A 20,139-nucleotide genomic window follows, 5' to 3' on the forward strand; every position below is an offset into this window, starting at 1 on the left:
GCGTCCAGAAACCTTTGTCCACATTGTGTATTTTGTTTATGCAATAAAGTTTTGTGTTGTGAGAAAATTGCTCTTTTCCAGTAGAAACAGCCAATTGGCAAAATGCGTATATAAAATGACACATGATGTTTTGTGGAACGTCGGGATGTATGTATGGACCTTTTGGCGCTATGAGCCGTGGAGGGGTGAGGGGAGGAAGGGCCCGAGGGAAGCGGGGGAGCGACGTCAGGATCGGAATCGTCCGATGAGGGGCCCGACTTCTCGTGGCTGAGGCCGAGAATGGAAGGAAAGACGGGGAAGGGGGAGGGACACAGAAGATGCGGGGCAGCGACAGAGAGAAAGAAAGAAACATTAGTGAAGCGGAAACGCAAAGAATCATGCGCAAAAATTTACATGCTTGGAAGAATAGAGGGGAGAGTTGAGAAAGCAGGAAGAAACTGGACACGCCATTAGGTACACCTGCAGAATCTAATGACATCCAATACAAGAGCTATAGCACACATTTTGCAGCTATTTGATTGGCAAATACAAACAAGATACATTTGTAAAGGCAGAATTGTGGATGCAGCTCTTGGATTAGAGCCCATTAAATGGTGGAGGTGTACCTTATGAAGTGGTTTATGTTTCTTCTGAATAGGGCCTGGTTTACTAAAGGCCTGCGTGTGCAAAAACAAATCTCAATATGTCTGTGCACATGCAAACAGATTTGAAAGCTAATCTACCAACTCCACAACTAGGATTGAGTCTGTCAAACGTACTAAATTGAAGTTGAATTTTTAATAGGATGTCTGAGAGGCTTCTGCAGTTTTCCGGTTAAGCTGTCCAAGTTTTAAATGCACTGGATGGGCACATAGCTGCACTTCCAATTGCCACTCAGGCAGGTGAACCCATGGCATGGCTTTGATAAGGCTGCTTGTGTGTCTGTTTGTCTTTGTCTTCCATTAACACTTCCAATTCCGTGACCTAAAACGTTATTTTATGCTTGCAGCGCTCTACTACTACAGTCTCAAAGCGCTTTTGCAAAGAGCTCGGGCAATTTAGTGAGTGAACAGGTAATTTAACGCCTGCTATTTGTGACTTTAGTAAATCAAGCCCTAAGTTGATTTGGATACCTGTGCTCCTAACACACCTGAATCCTTGTATCTTCCTGTACCACGGTCTCCTTTGAGAGCCCAAATTGATCTTCCGGATGTGAACGTCCTCCTCCGGCGTCCACAACTTGGGCAAGAACTTGTGGTATGAGGCGTCGCCTGCTACCGAGTGTCTGGATCCCACCTTGCGGGCATAGAGGTCATCTTGCACAGGGTCTGAGTAGCCCACCTCGTCGTCCTCGTCCTCGGAGTTGGCGTATTGATCGCTGAAAATGCTCTCAGTGGACACCTGGGGGCGGCGCTCGGCCCTTTGTTCCTCACTGTCGCCGCTGCTTCAGAGAGATGGCGCAATCATGCGTGTGATAGCATTTGGTTTGTTAGGCAATCACGGCAAACCAAAAGTAGGAAGGGGGGGCGGGGTGATCCTCAACACAGCTCAACGCAAGCTTGAAACCAAAATTCAGTCCAAAGTGCACAAAAATAATCAGGCAGGCCAAATGAAATTGTGCAGCTGAAACCCAACCTGGCTCAAAACAGGAACCAAAAAAAACCTCAGCAAACAGAGCAGTTAGCAGGAGCACATCCAAAGATTTTGCCCGATGTTACGACGAACAAACTGAATGCATAAAGGAAGCGTCCATGATTGCGCTCTCGCCACAACACAGTCACACCGATGCTTCTCTGACCTGCGAGCAACCCTGGGGCTCACGGTCATCCCCGGCCATTGCCCCCCGGGCGCCCTACCCAAAACCGACAGGCTGATGGGTACGGAAAAGTTGGCAGGGGGCGCCGGCGAGGGGCTGTGGAAGCGTCGGCTGGCCAGGTCATCCATAACAACATCGGGGTCCGGACGGTCTGAGTCAGAGTCGCTGCCGCTTTCGTACTCAAAGGTACACTGTTGGTGAGCACTGGGGGATTTAATCTGACTTTTGTCAGGGGGCGGCCTGGCGTCACTGAGGGCAACGTTGCAGGAAACGGGAAGGAAACACAACACCGGTACCAACGTGGACCATCACAGACAAACATCAGCGGCATCGGAAGAAAATGAGTCACGATATAAAATTCCAAAGACATGGACTGTGTTTGGAATCAGTCACTCTTTCCTTTCTCCCGAGTCAGTATATAGCGATTTTATACATGGTGGACTTTATACTTTACTCGATGAAAAATCCATTTTTTCTTGTGAGCTATTAATTACGTCACTGTTGTTGCGAAACAATAACCTTTTGTGAAAAGTATTGAACAATTCAACAAGATATAATAATATATATTTTTTTGAGAGTATTTTAAAAAACTAATACAAAATAAAGCACTTTGTCCACCCAAGATATATTTTTTTCAAGTTACAACTCAATGCATTATGAGATATATTGCTGTGATTGGTTGTTTTCTACTTTTCTAGATGTACATGTCGGGGGATAACCTCTACTTCCTGCTAGAATGATACAATATCAAGACCAAAAATTGCAAAAACTGTGTTGCCTTTGAAATGGCAAAACCCCTACACAACCACTTCCAACTCACAGTGTGTCCCTACAATCCATAGAGATACAACCATACGACCAAACAAAACTACTGAATGTAAAACAAATTATATCATCAATTTGTTGTGTATATGTATGTAAGTATTAACTACATGATAAGGGAATTCTATATTTATATCGTTTCAGAGTCTTTACAGCCCTCTGAGGGAAACCAGCTTGTGGCCCGCACCAAAAACGGGTTAGACATTCCTGAATGTAGAGGCTAGAGAGTGATTCCGAACACAGCCAAAACTTCAGTTACTAACTTAGGTTTAGTACAGTACCTGGTGATCGGGAGGTCATCCTCATCCATGGGGTTGGCCCAACTGCGTCGGCTGTCGTCGGTGCGCTCAGCTCGTTTCTTCCTCAGGGGAGCGGGAACATATGCCGCGGTCTTGTCTTTAGTGGGCAGGAACTGGTTGAACTGTGTTGTGACCTTCGGTGTGAGGTTGACAGAGCGGCGGTAACTAAGAGACTCCTTGTCGGCCATTCTGAAAGCTGCGTCGGCCTCGGCGTCACTGCAACAACCTGGATGGTGGATGTGCAGAAAAGAAAAAAAGGTTTGAGCTAAGCTGTCAACACCTTAAATGTCTGATCTTAAAATCAATATTGTCAATAACAAGGAAAGCCAAGCAGGGACCTCACAGTGTCTGTGTCACTGAACATGTTCTCAATAAACAGCTAAATCAAACATGCCTGGCCAAGTCATATGTAGAAAATAGGAAAACTTTTTCACAAGACTATTCCCCCGTGTACATCTTATTGGTGAAAAGGTGATGCGACAAAGCAAACTAGGAAACACGTCGGAGGATTTCAATGTTTATATTCAACAAACATGCATGTAAAAATAGATGTGTGTTATGTTTTTTTTTTTTTTTCTTTTCTAATCCGACAAAAACCAATTACTCCACAATTTCTTTGGACACGAAAAACTGTTAGTAACTGAATGTTAAGCTTGATTAATTTTGGGCTCAAATCCAAGACTGGATGGCATCTTTTTGTTTTTCTGACATTTTCATAAAATGTGCGTATAGTAGTCTGTATACAATTAAAATCATAGTATACAAACTTGTGTATAGTAATTGTTTACCCGAAACTACTGTAGAAGCCAATATACATAACAATTGGGCAATTTTTTCTCCTTATTTGAACAATATAGAAACAATGTGAACATTTGCTGCATGGAAGCATGGGTTGTTAGTTCTGGTTTAACACAGGACATTCTCTGGCTATGTAAAATATATGTCATCCTATATGGCTGTATTTCTGGAAGATTAACAGCTAAGTAGGCCCTTCCAAAAAAAGCATAGTATAACTTTTGGGTTGGGTTGACTTGAAGAGGCAAATAGCAATGGCTGGAGAAAACAAGACAGGGGAGGTGAGAATAAAAGGGGGGAAACTGTGTTCTGGCAAGAGTATGGAGGAGCCCCCCCTCACCCACACACTTTTGGAATCCATTTCATTTACAAGTCAGTGTGGAGCACTGTGGAATGTCACACTCCTCCCATCTTATGGGGGTGGATGAACTATAATATGATTACGCTGCTTTTTAATGCAAGCATGCTCATTATGCTTGATAATTATAAGTCAATTTTCAACAAAAAACTTTTCCGTGTTAGACCAAACCACTAGGGGGCGGCAGCTGTTTGTCCTAACGAAAGCAACTTTTTGCAGCTTGCCCCCACAAATATTTGACAATCCAGCAAGACGAGATTAAATATTTATGGTAGACTTGTGAAAAAAAGAGAGTAACTGTCAGCAGGATGCCCTACCCTCGCTGCTGCCTTTGAGTGTGGCTTCCGATGAGATGCTTAGCGTCTGGGAGCCCAGAGAGTCCAAACTGTCGAAGGAGTCGTCTCTCCTGTGTCCACCTCCTCTTCCTTTTAACTGATGCCGCTCCTCTCGCTCCGAAGACCAGCTGTCTCCCAAACCACTGTCTTGGGTGCTGCTGCCTGTCTGACCAGACAGTTCGTGTAGAGCCTTTCAACACGGATACACAAAAAAACAACATTATTACAAGCAGTTGTAATATTTCTTTCCAGAATGTGTGGGTGTGTATGAGAGCACTCCCAAGTGGAGAATGGCCTTTCTTGGCCATGGGCCTCTCGCTTTTTGCATTTACACAAAACCTCAGTGTCCAACAATAACAGTTCAGTTCAGTATAGTTTTTATGGAAGGCAAAAATAACTATATCTGGATAACCTTTTGTTACTCCACTGTCTTCAGTGGTATGATACCCAGGTCACAACCTCACTTTACTCAAATGCAAGCGCACTGCTATCTGTGAAAAAAGACTCCTCAATGTGCACCATTATCTGGTAAAAAAATAAATAAAAAAGTGTAATTGTCTAGCTCACCATCTAACAAACGGCTATAACTAACAAGCTGAATCTTACTCGTGAAATCGCGAAATTAATTGACAAGCTAGCTTGCACAGCTGGATAACTAACACAAGTTAACCAATAACTCAAGCAGGGATCATCAAGGTGGTGTGCGTAGGCACCAGATATCCCCCAAAGAAGACATGGGTAGCCGGTCCCTGTTCTAAAAATAGCTCACCAGTGATGGGACAATGCATTTTTTTAGGGGGGAATGTTATACAAACGATCATCTGAAAATTTGCATTGGTGCGTTGGTGACAGCTGAACTAAACAAAAAATAATCTAAAATGGATGACACTGTCAAACACTAAGAAGTCAATTTACAATCAAACAAGCATTGCACAACTGCAATCCTGCCAATCCCTGTTTGAGGAGAATTACAGTATTACCGATGCATGCACAAAATGTGCTCAAACCAGTTCAGTCACATGTTGATGAGAGTGAGCAAGGTGGTAAACAAGACTTAAATAACCTTGTGAAGCCATGGGATATATGACTTTAGCTTGTACTCCCCTGTGTAAGCCATGTTATCCTGCACATACGTACCTAGGGAGCCCTACAGGAATGCAATGTGCAGAAAGGGCATTGTAATAATATTCAAACAATATTGAGTGCTTGTTTGAATCTCCTCATGTGGCGTTACCTTATGAAGTGCTGTGCCAAGTAATCCCTCGAATGCCTTGAAATTTAGATAAGGTCCATCATAGGAACGCTCGTCCTGAGCTCTTCTACCAAGCCAGTAAAGTGTGATCAACACCTGTAGCATAAAAGAAAGAAGAAATAGCTGAGGTTTTGTTGTGTGTTCACACACAAAAAGTGAACAATTCCCTGGTTGACTTTGTTGTTGATTTTTGCAAGAAACGGTTCAAGATCCAATCGCAAAAGTTAACACACTAAATCTTCATAACAGGGGCCATTTGCATGTTTGAAAAGATCATACAAGTACTAATCGCTTTTTAAAAATCAGTTTTCTACGTATGTGGCCTTTTAAATAACTACCAAGCATATTGTTTCTTAGCGTGAACAACAAACCTCCGTGATAACAAACGGAAATACATTTTAAATGACGATCAAGGTGAGAATTTGTAACAAAACAAATCATAACTCACATTCCTGAGTCTTCGGTCAGTTTCTTCATCACTGTGGGAGTGAAAATTTAAAAAAAGAGGTCACTGTGTGTGGACGTAGACATGTATGTGTGTGTGTGTGTGTGTGTGTGTGTGTGCATGCTTGTGTGACTGTGTGAGTGGACAATAAAAGAGTGGCATTGAAAGAGCTAGAAAGTGAGAGCACAGGCCAGACTACAGTGCCCGCCCTTCACACGCCAACACAAAAGACTGAGAAAACATAACGCACGCACATGCACACTTCTGAAAACACTATCACGTTGGGATTCATTGGGAATTTGTTGGGCCCTGTTTTTTTTCCAAAGGACCTACAATATTAATCAAATCATTGGGATGAAACCAATATAAATTTAAGCTTCAACTAAGCTACGGTACGTCAGCTTCCCGTGCTACCGTCCAGCCAGAAAGGCTAAGCATTTTTTGAGTGAACAAAGAACTTTGAAGTCATCATCTGTTATCATCTGTGTGATGCAATTGAGTCCATCTGTGTGTGCTGACAATCGGCAGCATTGATCAAGATGTGGCCTGCCCCGTTAGCGTCTCGTGTTGGCAACTAGCTAGCTAACTAGCTAGCTGTGATGGGTTAGATTCAAGATGTTTGTCACTTGTGAAACTGCCTTGTACTAGTGTTTGTCAAAAGAACACAGTGAAGACGTAGACTTTTAGGCTAGCCTCCCATACTAGCCACCAAATGGCTATCTGACATGTGCTTGTTACTGACGAGACAGTTTCCCACCTCCTTTCGTTGTATTGTTTGTAAGAAAGGCACTCGATGAGAAGATGCCGACCGATAATTTACCTTCTAGCTATACAAAACAGTTTGATGACGTGTTTGTCACTTGTGTAGCAGGTTTCTGATCTCACCCGTTGGCTTAAGGACTCGGTGAAACCAAGTAGCACTGAGTAAAGATGTAGCTTTGAGCTAACTTGAGCACACAAGGCTTTTCTGTGCAAATAAAAACAAGGCTGAGTATCATCCGCATCACCTAACAAAGCTGACAGTGTCAATCTGAGGAATGAAAACAAGTACTTTCTGTTCGCACATTGATTGTGTAGGTACAGTCGCAACCGCTTGTGTGTTGTCTCTATTCAAAGAAGCCCATAAACAGTGATAATGGCCCCCGCACAGTACAACAGTGGCGAGGTCGTAAATGTACGCCCATGCATTTGTGCTGTCACGCACGAACGCAATAGCTTAGCTTCTTGCATGCAGCCTGACTGATAAACCTGCTCGGGTGTGGGTGGTGCGTAAAGCAAGGATAGTATATTATTATAATATAATAAATGCTAGACTGCCTATTTTGTGTTGCACACATTCGTGGCAATAAATATGGGCTCAACTGTACAAGTTTAAGTGGTTAATGATAGAGGTGTTCGATACTGCGAGATTTGCTATCAATCGGATCAATGTCACCGATATGACACTTTGTATTGTACTTTGCAACGTGTGGTGGTCGGTGGATGTCATTATGCATAAGTATGTGTGGGAAAAATAATGTTGTACTGTGAAAGCAAATGTTTGCAAAGACTTCTTACTGGTAGTTCCCTGCATGCTCATCCCTTCACTTACGCAAACAGATTAACATATAACATCTTGTAACAATGGAACATCATGACGGCATACTGTAAGTCCTTGAATTGAAATGTTGGTTAGTTAGCTAGTCAGCTAAATGCTTTCACACGCTTCAAACTACTCTTAAAGTGGATCATGCAAAAACGGCACAATTTCCGATTGTACTGGGCGCATTCAACACCTCATCATTAGGTTTGCCACAGCTGCAGTCGCACAGACCCACTCTCAAACACGTACACACGCTATACAATGCAACACTTGAACAGAAGAGGCACTGGTGCCAGGCATCGTATTGTGTCATCAAGTGTAAAAACAGGGAACGAATGAGGTCTGGTGTTTAACCACGAATACCACTCTCATTTATGTTTATGGTGCGTTTGCCATCGCCAACACCACTGCCGCCTTCCAAGTGACGCCATGTAGGAAAACATGAAGCAGCCACACCCAACACACCACGCACACACTCACAGGTCACTCTTGTCCATATAATTTGCATATTCACATAGGAGCACTATTGGGTGTTCTGTACTGCTTGGGATGATAAACCATTCCTTCCGGAATATTACTAGTTTGATCCGCCTATAACAATTTTAAAAACAACAAAATCTAATGCACCTGCTCATTTGTAACCTTTAGAGGAAAGCGTAAGGTCTGCTTGACAATCATTGTCTCCTTCAATCGGTGGACCCCTCAAGGGGCGGTAATGTACTTCCATTCAAATAAATTACACTAATCAATGGCAAATTTTAATCAGAGATGGCTCTACTGTCCCTAAATCTTTTTTTGACATTGATTTGAAAAAATATCTTCACTATTTTTTCTAGCACATCAAGGTTTTGGGATATTTTCATTTTTTGTTTTTAAGTTAAGGCTTTAAAAGCTTGCCTTATATACATATAGATTTTACCATGCATTGTAATTTACAGTTACAGTATGACGTTCCAGAAAAAAAAACCCACTATGCTGGACTCAGCTCTCAATTCATAGATATTATTGAATATATTACTGGAGTACATATTATGATTGAAATAATATTTGTTAGATATACTGCATATTATAGTAGCTGTGGTTTGTTGATCATATATCCATTCAACATTCACGTCATGATAACCATAGTAATGGTAATTTGAGCAAATTTATTTCATAACTGTGGATTAATTGATATCCCTTTTCTTTAATTGATAGCTAAGAAGTAGCTCTCAATTTCAAAAAGCTTGGTGACCCCGGTCTATACAATGTGATGATGTTTTGCCTTTCCTCTGGACCTAAGAAAACGACGTACTCCCACACTATTTTGGATAGCAATAGGATAAGCTCAAATCGAGTACAAGCTACGAGATAGAAGCTGTGGTTTAGTGCAAGCACCTAATTACAAACTACTGGAAGAATCACGATTCATACAAAACAAGTCAGCAACTACAAGGTAGTATTTATGTTAACACAAGCTAATTGCTACTGACTACCCGAGTAACAAGCGAGTAACCTAAAAGCTAGTAGCACAAGTTAAACGGTGGTATAAACTACTAGAGCAAAAAACGACTCGGCACTAGCTTGTACGCTACAATGTAGCAGCACAAGCTACAAGCTAGTAGAAGCTACACTCTCCTGAAGGCTGCTCTGCAGGCTGTAGTCCCGCGGTGAAGGGAAATAGTTTCCATGATTCATCTGGAAGACTTTAAATTTCCTGTCAGCCGAAAAAAAAAGGAAAGATTCGGTGTTAACACAGTGGTGAATCACAACCTCCAGTGTGATGAAGCAGGCCTGGTCAAAAGTCATCTTTTAAAGTACAGACTGAAATGCTCTTATCATCCCTGCCGCAACACTAGCTATTGTATCTGACACTTTTGATATTGTCTCTACTTTACGTAACTGATAACAGCTCTTCCATCATAGGGTAGCTTTCCCAAGCATGAGGCAATAGAATCATTGCAAAGCTCAAAGGTCAGCATACAAACGTCCAATCATACTTTTATGGTTGCCACAACAAGGGACAAGTTCATACCCATGTTGCAAGTTCATCAGAACGACGGTTACAATTGTTACCCTGGCCTGAAGTCTTGTAATATTTCAAACTAGCCCATATCAAGCATTAAAAGGATTACTGTTTGACATACGGTTGCAACACATCCCGTTTCGATGGCAAACCAGTCGAGCGACATTGAAATTCTCGAAATATTTTGGATGAGGGTTCAAAGTATTCTTGCTTTTAACTTCCTATGTGGCTTTGGTATGTTTTGCAGCGGTGCATTTGTTCCTGGGCTTGCAGTGGTGTCAAATGAAGAAGAGTTATCTATTAAGGGCAAATCAACACATTTTTGGAATAATATGAAATACCATTACAGGAATACTATTAAATGTGTCAAGTAGAAATGGAAAGTTATACAACAGAATACAAAGCATTAGGAAGCAAAACCAAGAAAGACTGAACGCTCTCTTGAAGCTATGCCTTGCTAGCTCGTATGCAAATCACTACTGCAAGCTACAAGCAATAGACTATAGGATAGTAAAGCCAACACAACCTACTAACAACTCCCACCTAGCAACTAATAACTAGTACCAACTATGGATCAGGCAACTCCTTAGTAGCTACAAACTATAATTAGCTTGAATGCTAATGCAAATTTAACTTTCACCAGCAATGCGCAAAGCATTTCAGATTGAAACGTGAAATTGACCTGGAAGTGACCATTCTACACACAAGCCAAAGTCACGGTTTGTTTAAAAACCCAAACACATATGCACACATGCAGCAGTTGGAAACCTTCAATCATCGCAAAGAGCTTCACATTGACCTGGGGTTGCTGTACCAACTTGTAGCAGACCTTCAGCATGTCCTATTCTCAATAATCGGTCTTGTATTTATTTATTCACAGCGTAAAAGGGAAATTCAGATTGAGAATAGCGCAAGGTACAATGGCTTCACGGGGGGTGAAAGCTTTTGGACACAGAGCAAGGACAGTTGTTTGAAGACTTTCTCTTGCCGCGCTCTGATCAAGTTAAATGAATACGCTTGACATTATCTTCTCCTCGTCTCCCCACCTGTTGTTTTATTAGTTACATTATCTCGGCTCATAAATTCCTGTCAGGGGCAACATGGCCGACACAATTCTATTTCCCCCAAAAATTCAAAAACATACTTCTTTTCTGAACAAAACACTCTCAAAACACACACAGATGCAAATTTAACCTCACATGTATTGCAGAATGCAGCGGGGGGTGAGGAAAGGACGCTATTTAAAGCTCCTCTACAGAGTTACGATACCATTCCGATCAATCTTGCTGGTCAAAGCAACCCTCCGGATAGCCTAATAATAGGACAGGGGGTCCGCTTCATCTCCATTTTTATCACACGGTGGCAAAGAGAACTGCAAAACAAGTGCAATAGCAAAGTGCACTTGTAAATTACAAAAACTCCATTGGTAGAAATGCAGTGCACCTTTTGTTTCCACTCATAAAGGGGCTGGTGGAGATGCTGCAGAGGGGAAAAGTGCTAAATTAAATAATACTTTTTATATATATATATATATATATATATATATATATATATATATATATATATATATATATACACTTCCAATACTTCCTTATCAGATAATTCTTTTGTGGCTGAAAATGAATTTTATGCCATCTTTGTAGCACACCATCATCAACATATATCCAAAGACGATAAAGAAGACATGAAACAAAACGGCAATGGCGGTAGTGGTCAAAAAGATAAGCGACAGGAATACGAGTCATTCCAAAACTCCATAAAGAAAGTGTTTGACGCACTGATATCATGTTGTAGCATAGGGCATCATTGTTAGCTTGGAAGGTGTGCCACGATAACCTGACAGATTTGTTTGTTTAGTGTACATATCGTTGATCTCTGTGTCTTATGTGCTTTCAACATCACCTTTGGCATCAACGAAACATGGCTAATCCAGTGGATGATGGGGAAAAAAAGCGGATTGCAGGAAAGACCAAAGGTCATAAGTACCTTTAAGTTAAAAAAAAAAAAAAAAAAAATCCGCCTACATCAGTAGAACTGGAGAGAAATTGGGGAAAAAAAACGCCCCATAATAACAACATAATGAGACAAGCAATTGTGTAGAACAGGTAAAAAAGCCCAAGGCCTAACATGAAAATCCGAAATCCCCTCGAAAGGGTGCCTCATCGAGTAAGCTCCCTCCCGCACGCTCACCTGAATGCAAAAAGCGAACAGGTTGTTCGACATGCCACTCTGCGGGCCGGCCACACTCCCAAAACTACAACATTGTCGAAATGTCATTGACTTGACTGTACTGTATTGCTGCACTGTCCCTGCTCCCAGGGCAGGGGCCTTACTTTCATTCCTCTCAACTGACTTACAGCTCCCTCCAAAAGTATTGGAACGGCATGCTCAATTCTTTTGCTTTTAATATGGTGGCATAAAACCTCACTTGCAATAACTGCCATTGACTTCAAGAGACTGTTACAGATGTCATTTGAAATACTTTTACTGCCTCCGACCTTGCTGTTCCAATACCTTTGGAGGGCACTATATGAACCGACATACCAAAGGGAGTAACAAGATTAAAACACGCCGGCGAGTGCATCAACTAATCATCCATTACTCATAGTTCCAACATGAAAATACATGTCAAACTCGAACTGCACCCCACCAAAGCCAAACAACCTGAATTTGGACCAGCAACCATATTGTGCACATTCATACAGTAGATAACACACCTGAAGCAAACACCTGCTTTCCTCATTAAAATTCATGCACTTTTCAATCAAAAAATTTATATTGATAATTGTTTTGCAGTGAACATGTAGGCATACAAAATATTTGATTGGGTTTTTCCTGGGGCCACACAATGAATGCTACACAGAGCAGTACTGTTCAAGGTCAAACCATTTCTTTTTTGGAATTAATGTAAATGTCCACCGAAAATCTCAACAAAGGTGATAAATGAATCATGGGACTACCATATCAAATGGTCTTCCAGGGTTAGTCATTTTTATGTAATGCTGCTGCCAGCAATGTGAAACATATAATAAAATAATCTCTCTCTATATATATAGATAGATATGTAGATAGATTTCAGTTCTGGACCAAAACCATATCACTAACCATTCCTAAACCCATGTCCCATCCCTTAATAATATTCCAGCATAATCCTGCAAAAAAACATGCCTTTTTTTTTTTTTTTAACTTGAATTGTGATGTAAATAATTAAAGATCCAAAAAACTACATTTTAACAATAGTACAAAAATATTTCTGGATCTGAATTCAACAGCTTCCATCTGTAATGAGACTTCTTCCAAATTGGCGAGGTAGTTTTAAGGCTATTCTGTCAACTGCCAATGACGCCAATTATAATGAATAACATTTCACATGTTGTGCGAGCGTGCAACAGTGCGGAACCACATTCAAAGTCTCATTCATACACAATACCACAAACACACACACACAAAAAGAATACAAGCAGAAGTCAGCCACTTACTTGACTGTGACTCTTGACGACAAGTCCTGGAGGTCCCCGGGGTGAAAGAGTTGTGCCTCTTTGAGTCCGAGCTTGAGGCAGGCTTTGAGGAAGACGTTTATGTTGTCCTGGATGGATGAGAACAAGAGAGCACAGATGAGGGCTGTCCACCACCAACGCACACACACACACAAAAAGGAATCACTCAAGAATTTTCTTGCAGCACTGGCGACTACTCATTGCTTCCAAAGTTCATATCGCGCAAGCAGGAAGGCAGGGAGGAGCATGTGTGCATAACAAACACGCAGTTGAGTGTCGGGAGGAGTGGCACCATGTGACAGGGGGCTGACTGACAGCAGCAACGCCACCTGTAGGCAGGGCACGGGTGTGGCTAAAATGAGGAAGTGTGACGTCACAAGGCGTTATGGTTGCGCTCCTTCTCACACCCTTTTTGTGGAATCTGAGGTGCAGCGGCCTATTTGGGAGACGGTTGCTACGAAACGTTGCGGTGAAAGAAAAAACGTCTTCCATCGACTTTAGGGACAATTAATTGTATCAGTTGTGTATATAGAAAGGATTGAAATTATTCATAAAAAAATATATGTTAAACTATCATTACTAAATGTATCAAGAAAGTATAAACATGTGTGCACTGACCAATAACATTAAGAAAAAATGTAAAATTTACCGTGTGTGCGTGCGTGCGTGTTGTGATCGTCATTTTTTAAAATTATATTTAGTGGAAACGTGTCCCTCATTTTTCCCTGACTACTCTGATTTCGTCTGACCCAAAATATAATAAAATAAATAGATACAAATCTTACCTATCATTGATTGATTTTGAATTGCTGGTTTATTTATGTATATAATCATTATTTTGTATTATATTTTTAATAGTAACATTGATAATAATAATTGATTTCTTTAAGTTAGAGTTTAGTTATATGGGAGAATAAATACACAACCTGTGGAATCTGTGGTGGCGACTTATTTTGGAGATAGTTACCACAACATGCAAGGGGAGAGACACTAATAAAAATAAAATATTCGCATGAAGGGAGACTTGATAATCATTTTACATGTAAATATACAACATTATACAATTCCCACAGAGCTAAAGTGAGTTCCAAGTGAGGACGTGGAATGACATCATCATGGTCTGGTGTAATTGCTGGGTAGATTCTAGCTTTAAATAGGCAAAAACATGCTGGCTCCATAAGCCACTGTAGCTGCACACAGACCAATTACCCAACCATGCTGTCTTTGTAATAACTGCACTATCCAATTATTAATATGTAAAATTAAAGGTAACCAATAAAACACAGATCCCCTACATTGGAATTTAACTTGAGCAAGACGGGTGGTGCACAATTTCAGTTTGGCACTCCAAATTTATGATGTCACAAACAAATATTGTGGGCTTGGATTAGTTTGCCATAAAATATAGGGATTTATTTCTCATTCATTCATTTTCTAAAGTGCATGTCCTCATAAGGGTTGCGGGTGAGCTGGAGCCTATCCCTGCTGATTTTGATCAAGACGAAGGGGCAAAACCTAGATTACTCACCAGCCAATCACAAGTTACATTGAAAAAACAACCATTCACACTCCAACATGTATAGACAAATTGGAGTGTTCCAGGCGGATGCCATCTTGCCCAGTGTGAATGTACATTGGTTAAAATCTCACTCCTCTGAGCTTTCAAAGCGGATGCTGGCCACTGGATTTGTAGCTCTAGCTTTTAGCAAGGTGACGCGGTGGCGGTGCAGATTTGAGCTCAGATTGGCATGGGCTGGACGTGGCAGGATTGCTACATTGCACAGGAACTTAACATGTGTGTTTTTGGAAAGTGCAAGGAAGCTGGACTACCCAAAGAAAACGCACACAAGCCTGAGAAGAATATGCCAACTTAAAACAGGAAGGCCTGAGGCAACTTTTGAACCCAGGACCTCTCAACTTTTGAGGCACAGTTCAGAGCAACAGTGTAAACAAATGTTCACATCTGTTTATTTTTGTATACCAGTTGGCAAGAGACACTCTAACAAACACAACAATGAAAGGAAACAGGTGTTTGCTATATTTACTTTTTTCTAAGTAGACACGTTTTATCCAAGAGGAGACTGCGGGCAGACAGAAAACGAAGCACTGCAACAAATTGCGGCGTATAAGAATGCATTGTGCTGAGCATCTGGGCTTGTGTGTTTATTTTTTGACATTTATAGTCTCGTTTTATTTGATGATACAATTACACAGGGAGATTAAACATTATTGTAGGCCCATATGCGGCTCACGGGCCACAGGCTGACATCCTGTTCTTCATCGCTAACATAGTTCACATGCACAAACTAATTAAGGTGTTTATCCACCTCGCCTTCTTCGGCTCATCTCCAGAATTTTGATGAGCCGACTGACTGACAAAACAGCGCAAACTGCGCCCGAGCACAAGTATGTCGCAAGTTTGATTTCTGGGTTGTTTGAGTGTAAAAAAGATCCTCTATGAATGTAGACGAAAAAACAAAAGCTTGTGGTCAAGAATGTAGCAAAATGACCACAATCCCCAATAAATCTATTTATTTATTTCTTGTTTACAGAGGTAAGTAATTGATTCTCATTTCCAGACAATTTAAGGTTCAGTCTCAAGGACACTTCAACTGTGGACAGCCAGAACTGGGATTTGAACTGCTATGCCATCAAGGTTTAGAGAGAATTAAAAATTGATTATTAACATTAGTCAATGCTGTTGCTGCCAAAACCTAGCGCGTTAGCGTGCTCCAAAAAAAGGTTCTGGCTCATATCTTGAAGAACTTGTAACTTGGGTCACTCTTAAGTAAAAGTGCCATTGTACGACATGTCAATTTTTCTGTAAATGGCCGTTATTTGTTTGCTATTTTCATTGATTTGGTTCAATCATTTTAATACTGTGATTGACATGTGACCAGTCAAGATATCCTTTGAGGTGGAAGTTGGGTAACAAAACTTTCTTCCTGCTAGAAAAAAAAAAAACTTCCACCGAGCCTTTCTTACCAACATTGTAATCGCCTTCAAAGTTATTAAAACTAAAGTTGATGTAACTTTGTTATGAACACAATTGCTGACACACTGTAACAATGTCTTTGGAATGCCACGCTGCCACGCATCCGCTTTTAATCCTGCTAAATATGCCTTGTCCACCCACTAATCCTTTTCATGAAGACTTAAAGTATCTTTTTTTTTTTTTATTGACACGCAGACTTTTCAGACGGATTGTGTCGGGTCCGTTACATATACATTGGTCACATTGTGGTCGACTTTCTCTTTTCTGCAGCAGCAGTTTTGGGCCTAAAACGGACAAACACTGCAATTAGTCTCAAGTGAACTTCAGCCTTCAATGCTATTAAAATAGCAGCCTGCATAGTTCAGGTCCTTAAAATATTCTCTCTGTGAAGGGAACAAGTTGTTGGCAGTTGTCTGTCATTGGCACAAGTAATGGCTTCAATAATGATTAAATGTCTGTTAGATATGGAGGCCTGAATCCAGAAATCACATACACCCATTAACAGCTTTTCTGTGAATCATTTCCAGTGAGGAAAAATTGCTAATAAAATGGACGAGTGAACAGACTCCACTTTATTAATAGTAACAGTAAAAAATACTATTTTCTTGTTGCCATGGCAGCAAAGCAAAATAAACAGTTAATTTCCACAGTGATGACGCAGCATCAGGACCAAGTGGGGGTTTAGTTTTCTTGCTGGTGGATACTTTGATGCGATGGAGAGGAAATTGGGTATCAAACCAGGAATCGGGAGTCTACCGTATCCAACCCGAGCTGGTTCATCCCTTCATCAAGCCAAATCTAAACACGGGCTCGCTTCATGTTACCACAGCTCGCTGTTTCTTGCAGCAACACAAGGCAGAGCATTGCGCTGACTTGGGAAAATTTCCCAAAAGAAAACCAAAAGAATTCTTCTCTGCAGCCAATGTTACTAAATTTTCTGCAAAAGCAGAGTTTTTTTTTTTTTTCTCCTCTTTCCTTTCTGGAGGTTTTTGTTGTTCCAACACCGCAGCCTGAATTTGATCTGGATGACTACAACTTTCAGAAAACACAAAGTTGATTGCATAACAATAATATAATCCGAAATGAAAATTGTGTACTTTTACTTGTACTATTTTATTATTTATTATTATTGTTTGAATTTGACTTGCCTGTATTTATTTATTGTTTGTTATGTATGATTTTTTTTTTTTTTGTTAGTGGGGACAAGCGGTACAGATAATGGGTGGATGAATGGACATCTCCCTTTTTCAACATTAACAAGTTATATTTTTTAAAAGAAGTGAAAAAATAAAAAACAAGTCAATTTTAAAGTATATACCTTTTTCTTGTTTGTAATAATTTTTTTTCAAAGAGTTGAAAAAAATACCAACACAATACCGTCTTTGTTGTTTGAATCTTCATTTGCAGCCAAAAATATTTTTAAGCATTGTTAATTCTTTAAACAAGAGGAAGGAATAAAATCACAAATTTCAGTGTTAACGCTTTTTCCTTTGGAGAGATTAGATCAGTGGATGCCGCTAATCTTTGTCAAATGTGGGCTTGTGAAGCTTTTTCGTAATAAAGGGCCACACAAAGAAAGTTGACTTGACTTTCAAGCTTCGCTGTGTTCATGTTCACATTTGGGGGCACTATTTTTTTGCAAGTCTCCCCCTGCTGGTCATTAGAAGCTGACCAGATTTCAAACCTGTGAGAGTTTACCTTTCCAACTTTTTTACCTTATTTGGCTTCATATGCTTAAAAACCACACAATTGGTACATCAATAGTCCTTAAAAGGACTATGAGTGGCTACAAAAATATTGAGGAGAAAAAATCTACACTTCTGCTCCCAGTTGAGCCAAGTTAGCTTGGAAGGACGCTGGTCTTTTCTCTGTGCGGTTCGCGGTGCGCAATAGCTGCCGTCCAGGCGGGAGTTTTCCTGTGTATTCGCTGCACAATTTACGACCGGGTTGGTTTCAAAAGGTTTGCGGTCCAAGTCTCGGAAAATACCGCAGCGGATCCAGCAGGATACTTTGCTTTAGCTGGCGTTGCCTGTGTGGGGAAGGTGCGGGAATGCTTGTTCATGTCATAATATTCATGATGGCGCAGGCACACTTTAGCATTCCTAACTGTCATAACAAGTGTAAAAATGAGTTAAGTTGACAATGTGTTAATGGATTGTGTTTAATGTGTAAAACGTGAAGCTAAAAGTTGTTTTGACTAAAACCCACTTTACAAACATGCAAGCAATCATTGAATGAAAAAGCGTGGAGATAATCCTTCAGATGCTCACTGACCTCAAGTTCCAAGAGATTTGCTGGCATAAAGTGTTGAACATCCATTTCTATGGTTATCATCACTATTTACCTTCACTGTAACCCTTTTGTGGTGGCGTCACAAAACAAGCTACAAAGACAATCAGCTGCTCACTGAGTTGAAATCGTTTTATGAAATCATTTCCTGAAGTCAGGCGGCTCGGTGACGCTCTGGGTAGCACGTCCGCCTCACAGTTAGGAGGGTGCGGGTTCGATTCCACCTCCGGCCCTCCCTGTGTGGAGTTTGCATGTTCTCCCCGGGCCCGCGTGGGTTTTCTCCAGGCACTCCGGTTTCCTCCCACAACCCAAAAACATGCTTGGTAGGCCGATTGAGCACTCCAAATTGTCCCTAGGTGTGAGTCCGAGTGCGTATGGTTGTTTGTCCCTGTGTGCCCTGCGATTGGCTGGCAACCGGTTCAGGGTGTCCCCCGCCTACTGCCCGATGACGGCTGGGATAGGCTCCAGCACCCCCGTGGGGACTAAGCGGTACAGAAAATGGATGGATGGATGGATTTCCTGAAGTCTCCCATTATTTTGTACGACTTGTGGTCTTATTTACTTTTTGTATCCAGTGTTGCTTCCACTGCCCAGTATGTTGATTGACTCGGTGTGTGTGTGTGTGTGTGTGTGTGTGTGTGTGTGTGTGTGTGTGTGTGTGTGTGTGTGTGTGTGTGTGTGTGTGTGTGTGTGTGTGTGTGTGTGCATGGGGGCGTTCTGTGATTCCACAAAGCAGCTGGACTCAATTACTCCCACAAGAGAGAGCTTTGTAACGGCTGGGTTTAAGGCACCTTTTCAAGCTTCCATTTCCCTGAACTTCGATGCAGACACTCCCCGAAACTAGCTAAGCCATTCTGGAAAATCATCTTACATCTACTATACATTGGCAGGCTGAGAAAGGTTTGCTGGAAGCAAAATGCTGAAAAAAAAACCATAATAAAAGCTCCTTACGGGTTCAGGAGGACATGCAGTGATTTGTGGTTTGGTATTTTTGGGCTTATTCATTTCTTGTTGAAAAATGCACCTATTTACTGTTTTGCGCTCAGTATATAAATGTTGCTTTGGTGGCATCTTGTGGGATTTTGGTGTTGAAGTAAAGGGAGGATCATCATTTAGTCAAAGCTTAGCCTTGTCTAATAGAAAAAGTCCTTTCCCTATATCTTGTGGCATCTAATTAGGAACATTTTGGGTGGACGTAAATTATTGTCACTATTTGCGGCAGGGCTTGGTCACTACCTCTCGCAAATAGCAGAGGTTGAGTGTATGGTGAAAAATTGACCTTTGAATTGCTTGTATACAAATAGTTGAGTCTCTAGGTCTTAAGCTTGAACCCTTAGGAAATCAATCTAGAATAGCTTGCAGTTGACCTTATCCAAGGCCAAATGATAGCAGACAAGGACAAGGTCTTATGTTGTTATAGTTTTACCCCCACTATGTGTTTATGTGTATGTTCGTAGGATTACAGATAACACATTGTAACAAAACCTTCAAGAGAGCTGTAGGAGAGGTACCGTATTTTCCGCCCTAAAAGGCGCACCGGGTTATAAGGCGCACCTTCAATGAACGGCCCATTTTAAAACTTTGTCCATATATAAGGCGCACCGGATTATAAGGCGCATAAAATAGAAGCTATACTGCATCAAACTGAGGTTGACTAGGGTTGCGGTATG

General features: G+C 41.1%; 1 protein-coding gene across 6 annotated transcripts in view; it reads right to left on the reverse strand.

Annotated features, from left to right (window-relative positions):
- Positions 1–20,139, reverse strand: part of lmo7a (LIM domain 7a) — a 44,611-nt gene that overhangs the window by 14,476 nt on the left and 9,996 nt on the right. For all 6 annotated transcript variants that reach the window (XM_037239917.1, XM_037239919.1, XM_037239918.1 and 3 more), the window contains exons 5-9: positions 13,168–13,274; positions 6,105–6,135; positions 5,639–5,752; positions 4,387–4,594; positions 2,899–3,142 (exon numbers count right to left, since the gene is read on the reverse strand). In XM_037239917.1, the coding sequence (XP_037095812.1) occupies positions 2,899–3,142; positions 4,387–4,594; positions 5,639–5,752; positions 6,105–6,135; positions 13,168–13,274 (704 nt within the window). The remainder of the gene's footprint in view (positions 1–2,898; positions 3,143–4,386; positions 4,595–5,638; positions 5,753–6,104; positions 6,136–13,167; positions 13,275–20,139) is intronic.

Source organism: Syngnathus acus, chromosome 21, assembly GCF_901709675.1.
Source record: "Syngnathus acus chromosome 21, fSynAcu1.2, whole genome shotgun sequence".
In the NCBI taxonomy this organism is placed as follows: Eukaryota; Metazoa; Chordata; class Actinopteri; order Syngnathiformes; family Syngnathidae; genus Syngnathus; species Syngnathus acus.